Source organism: Solenopsis invicta, chromosome 8, assembly GCF_016802725.1.
Source record: "Solenopsis invicta isolate M01_SB chromosome 8, UNIL_Sinv_3.0, whole genome shotgun sequence".
NCBI classification, from domain to species: domain Eukaryota; kingdom Metazoa; phylum Arthropoda; class Insecta; order Hymenoptera; family Formicidae; genus Solenopsis; species Solenopsis invicta.
Window position 1 is genome coordinate 17,633,761 of NC_052671.1, and position 5,879 is coordinate 17,639,639.

The 5,879-nt window shown below is 40.4% G+C and overlaps 1 protein-coding gene across 1 annotated transcript; it reads left to right on the forward strand.

The window, feature by feature from the left end:
• Positions 1 to 3,434: 3,434 nt before the first annotated feature.
• Positions 3,435 to 4,544, forward strand: LOC120358418. Its single transcript, XM_039452662.1, has 2 exons — positions 3,435 to 4,332; positions 4,409 to 4,544. The coding sequence occupies exons 1-2, from the start codon at positions 3,633 to 3,635 to the stop codon at positions 4,483 to 4,485; spliced, it is 777 nt and encodes a 258-aa protein (XP_039308596.1). The 5' UTR covers positions 3,435 to 3,632; the 3' UTR covers positions 4,486 to 4,544.
• The last annotated feature ends 1,335 nt before the right edge of the window (positions 4,545 to 5,879 follow it).

The window sequence follows — 5,879 nt, forward strand, 5'->3', positions numbered from 1 at the left end:
TTCAAACTATATGCAATTACCTCAACTTCCAACCCCCATGTGTATTAGTACAACTCATTACGCTTATATTAACAATCCTCTCCGAGCGTGAGGAGGAGGAGGAGGAGATGGAGGAAGAGGTGGGGGGGAGGGGGAGGAGAAGGCGGAGGAGGGGGAAGGAGGAGGGAGAAGAGGCAATCATTCCTCTCAGTCGCCCAACTGATTTAATTAACGTTATGGGAATTGCACCTCCGCATTCACTATTACACGAAATGGCTCATCATAATAAAAACGAGAAAAATGAGGGGAAAAGGGAGGGGAATGAGGAACATCAAATGTGTGGTGGTAGTGGTAGTGGCAGTGGTGTTAGTGACGGTGGCGGTGGCGGTGATGGCGATGGCAGCGGTAAACCGCAGCGGACAGTTCAAAAACAGCGGTGAGTTTTTTTTTAAAGAATTTTTTTAATGGATTTTTTTTATTAAATTCTCCGCGGATTTTTGCGTGCGAGCGTGGGCGCAGCGCCGTAGGGGAGCTTTCGCAAGCATTTGGGTGGGTAAAAAAAATTAATATTTATTCTTTGCTCGCGACGGCAACAGCGGCGGTAGCGGCGGCGGGTCTCGCAAAATACGCCACAAATTTGCGCGCCGCGGAAATCGCCCGCGAAAAATACGCGCCGCGGAAAACGCCGCGGAAAAACGCCGCAAAAATTGCCGCAAAAATCGTCGCAAAAATCGCCGCGAAAAATACGCGCCACGGTATTATAAAAATTATATGCTGGTTCTAACTACGGGTTTCCCCTTTCTCCCACTTACATACCGCGCAGGTAATCTTCCCCCCCCCATCCTTTCAATCAGTCCCACCTCTTGGTCAGTGAGTGACACCACCCACTACGCCATGAGGATCACCACCTACTCCCCCTCACTTCCGGGTAAGACCGCAGGAGCTGACTCTCACGCGCGGTCAGTTCAGCGGGCTGACCCCCACCTCCCACATCAGACCTCGCGGATCACCACCCACACCGCAGGCACCCCCGCGCCTACATTCCCCTCTCGATCCTCACCCCACCTCCCTCATTGCTCCCAAATTAGAACCAGCCTAGACTATCTACTTACAAATGGGAGAACATTACTGCCCTTGACCCTTTCCGCGATGATCCGGCGTTTGCCACGGTGCTTCCCGAGAAGGGAAAGCAGTAATATTTGTGTTTTTCCTCGTAATGTAGTTTCTCTAGTTTTAGTGTAGTTATATTGATAGTTTTTTAATGAGTGACTTTTGACTTTTCCTCCTTTTTGACTTTTATTTGGACTTGCTGTATTATTTTATATTGGTGAGTTTTTTTACTTAATTATTTATTTTTACTTTTTCTTATTTTATTCTATTATTATTTATTTCTATTACTTGTTTATTTATATTTTTATATGTTTCTATAATTTTTTATTGTTAATTAATTATATTTTTACTATTTATTTGTGCTTATTTCGCGTATATTTTATATTTTGTGCATATATATATATATATATATAATTATATTTATTTTTTTATTTCACGCGTCTGTTAATTTTCGATGAATAATTTTAGTCTGTTTGCGTGTACGAGTATTTCTTTTAGGCCTTTTTTTATCGTATAGTTTACGTCGCTGTGTCTCTTGATCACAGTGTACGGCATTGTCCATTGAGAGCCGAATTTTTTTTACCTTCCTCTTCGTAATGTTTCATCAAATAATAATACTTGGTCTCCTACTCGAAATTTTTCTTCATTGATTTTTTTGTCGATTTAAAGCTTTGGTTTTTGTTCTTCTTCTTTTATTTTTTCTCTTGCCACGTGATTTGTGGCTCGTATTCGTTCTCGCACTTCTTGTGCATAATCGTCTGTTGTAATATAAAACTGTATCCTTATTGGTTAATTTGATATTAGTTACATTCATTTTAGTATTATTGGTAGTGCTAGTTACTTTTGACTCTCTAGTTAGTTAGGTTGGTTCGCGGTCGAGTTTTCCTACCTTATGCGTACTGTTCTGTTCGGTGCCACCGCTATATTTCGCACGGCGATCCTCTGTGTACCTTAATTATTTACACGATTTATAATAAAAGTATTTTATTGACGTCGATTTGAGAGGTTTTTCTCTAACCCATATCAATATCGTCGTATGTATATCCTTGTTTTGGTGGTTTTGTTAACGCCGTAGGCATGGTTGCTTGATATCTAATATATAATAGTTCAAATGGCGTAAAGCCTGTAGCTATGTGGGGTGTGGTATTGTATGTAAACATTGCATATATTAACCACTTATCCCAATTTGTTTAATCTTCGTTAATATAATGCCTTAGATATTCTGCTAAGGTTCTGTGCGATCGCTCCAATGCTCTGTTTGTTTCTGGGTGATAAGCAGTCGTCTGAATTTTCTCAATTTTTAAGAGTTTACACGTGTTCTTAAAAATTTCACTTGTAAAATTCGTACCTTGGTCTGTTAGAATTTTTTCGGGTATTCCGTGCTCCAGCACGATTTTTGTTACAAACTCTTTTGCAATAGTATTTGCCTCTTGGTTTTCTAATGCAATTGCCTTGCTGAATTTTGTCAAACTATCTTGAAATGTTAATGCGTATTTATGTCCAGATGTAGTAACTGTTAATGGTCTTACTATATCCAATGCACATTTCTCGAATGGCTTCTTAGCCGTATTTGTTATAACTAACGGCATTTTAGTTTTTTGCCGTAATTTATTTTTTTTGGCAATATTCGCATTTCGCGATATACGTTTCTATATATTTTTTCATTCCATGCCATTGATGTAGTTTAATTCGTTCGAGAATTTTTTTTACTCCCTGATGTTCTTCGAGAGGGGCATCGTGATATTCATATAGTATTTTCTCCTTTTCGTCTTTGGAGTAATTTTTCAGTTTTTTTTCTTCTTCGTCGTCGTCTCTTATCGTGTTTATATGTTCATTCGCTCGGATCGAATTTCAGCTTAAGGCATCGGCGTTTTTATTTTATTTTACCCGCCTTGTGAATTATTTCGTAATCATATTCTTCTAATTTAAGTTGCCATCTGATTAATCGTGAGCCCGGATCGTTTACATTGAATAGCCATATTAATAGCTTATGATCTGTGATAATTTTAAATTTTGTACCGTATACATATGGCCGGAAATGTTTAACAGCCCAGACTATGGCCAATAATTCTTTTTCGATCGTATTATAGTTCTGCTCAGCTTTTTTAATACTCGGCTTGCATATGCAATCGGCTGATCTTGGCCTACAATACCTTGCAAGATTACGGCTCCGACGGCGTAATCTGACCCGTCCGTCGTAATGATAAGTTGAAGTTTGGATACTGTTGGAAGATCAACCCATAATGTTGGCTAAACTGCCGAGCGCGTCTAGTTATAAATCGGCGCTCTGATGGCGCACGTGTAGGCGGATGTCGCTGGTGAGACTCCGCTCTCTGTACCTCTCTCCGTCTCGGACGCTTGTCTCAAGCAGTCGTGTGTAAAAGATCTCTCGCGTAGTAAAAAGTTTTTCTACGTACACGCTGTATTTTCCTTTTGCAAATACCCAAAATACCCATCAGGTTATGGGCCCAGGTCTGAAAGATCTCAGCGTATAAAGAAATTTGTAAGTGAACTGTGTGGAAAGTCGTCTTTGTGAATCCATCATGCATCCGGCCAGCAGCCACCACGTGGAGAAATTAACGGAAGGAAATTATGAATCCTGGCGAATGCAGATGAAGAGCGTCTTAGTTTTCAACGACTTATGGGGATACGTCGACGGTAGTATAGCGAGACCCACTGATGAAAATGCACAGACACAGTGGAAGATAGAGGACGAAAAGGCTCTTGCTCTCATTATACTCAGCATCTCGAGAAATGAGCTGGGGCATATCCGGCGTATGACGACATGGCAAGCAGCGTGGGACGAGTTGGTTAGAGTACACAGCTCTCAAGGTCCTGTAAAGAAGACCATCTTGTATCGGCAATTGTACAACTCAAAGAAAGACGAGAGGCAGACAATGATGCAATATATTAACGACTTCGAAAATAAAGTAAATCTGCTAGAAGATACCGGCATCGAAATTCCAGAGGAATTAAAAACAATCATGCTGCTCAACGGACTGCCAGACACGTTCGAGAATTTTTGCATTGCTATCGAGTCAAGAGATCAGATCCCTGGAATCGACTTCATTAAGGGGAAGTTAATTGAGGAAGAAGCGAGGAGAGTTAGCGGAGACGACCATCATGGCGGCAACAGCAACGGCACGAATGCGTTACTATCACGAGGCACACGCGAGAACCCTGCTCGTAAATATAAAGGAGGAAAACCGCCTGCCAGAAATTATCACGGTGACAAGAGGGAAGGTTAATCTACTCCGCAACGGTTCGATGGAAAATGTTTCCATTGTGACAGATTTGGACATAGAGCGGTTGACTGCAGAAAGAAGAAGAACGACGAGAAGAAAAATGGCGGAAAGGCGAACCAGGCGCAGGAGGAGGAAAACGAAGCCACAGTAGCGCTATTTGCGTTAACCTCATCAGACTGCAACGACGAATGGTATCTCGACAGCGGCGCCAGCGCTCACATGTGCGGAATGCGTGACTACTTCGAAAGCGTAAGCGAAATCCCTGCGCGTGATATTCGAACCGCGGGAAAAGAAACGGTAAAAGCTATAGGCACGGGAACAATTACGTTAAGTGTTGAAATTAATGGAAAATTAAAAACGCTAAAATTACTCGATGTTTTGTACGCGCCCGGCTTGAGAGGAAATTTATTATCGGTCTCGGTTATAGCAAACAAAGGTTTCAGAATCGAATTTAATACAAATGGCGTGAGTGTTCTTAACGAAAAAGGTTTGATTATTTTAGAAGCGTTAAAAAGAGATAAGATGTATATCGTAAAAGTTATCCAACCGTATGAAGCAAGAATCGCGAATACTCTGAAAGCAGACATTTGGCACAGGCGTTACGGGCATTTAAATTATAAAGATCTAAAATTATTACGCGACCGGGATGCAGTTATAGGCTTAGATTTACCCGAAAATTTTGATCCAAAGCACTGCAAACAATGCGATAACGCGAAGGTATATTGCTTGCCATTTCCACAGTTGAGTTCACGTGCGAAAGATGTATTAGAGTTAATTCATTCTGATATTTGCGGTCCGTTGCAAACCCATTCTCTTGGAGGTGCCAAATATTTTGCAACATTTATAGATGATAAAACGAGGCACGTAGATGTTGTTTTCTTAAAATCTAGAAGTGAAATACTCTCTGCATTTAAAAAGTATCAATTAAGAGTAGAAAGAGAAACGGGTAAGAAAATAATAAAATTACGGACCGATAACGCAAAGGAATATATTTCACATAACTTTACGCAATATTTAGAAAAAGAAGGTATAAGCAGACAGTTGTCTACAGAATATACTCCGCAACAAAATGGTGTCGCGGAACGTGCAAATAGGACGTTAGTAGAAATGGCAAGGACAATGTTACTAGAATCAAAACTACCAAAATCACTTTGGGCAGAAGCGGTGAATACCGCAGCGTTTTTAAGAAATCGGTGTCCCACAAAGAGTTTAGGCGGGCAGACACCTGAGGAACTGTGGTCAGGTAGAAAACCAGATATAAAATTTTTACGAATTTTCGGTTCAGATGCTGTAGCATTAAATAAAGGTCCAGGTATCTCAAAATTAGATGCAAAAGGCATTGAAGCAGTAGTAGTTGGTTACTCAACAGAATCAAAAGCGTACAGACTTTGGAAAAAAGGCACAAAAACTATCTTTAAAAGTAGAGACGTTAGAATAAATGAAGGAAACCATACAAAAGAGAAAGAATGTATTGAACTTCCATTCCAATCAGATAAAAATGAAAGTTTTGAAAATAATAATTTGGATAATAACGTAGTAATAAAA

Excerpts from the sequence above, each read along its gene's own strand:
- LOC120358418 (XM_039452662.1), top strand. The coding sequence starts at position 3,633 with ATGCATCCGGCCAGCAGCCACCACGTGGAGAAATTAACGGAAGGAAAT. Across the intron at positions 4,333-4,408 it reads TCACGGTGACAAGAGGGAAG|AAAGAAGAAGAACGACGAGA; the intron begins GTTAATCTACTC and ends GGTTGACTGCAG.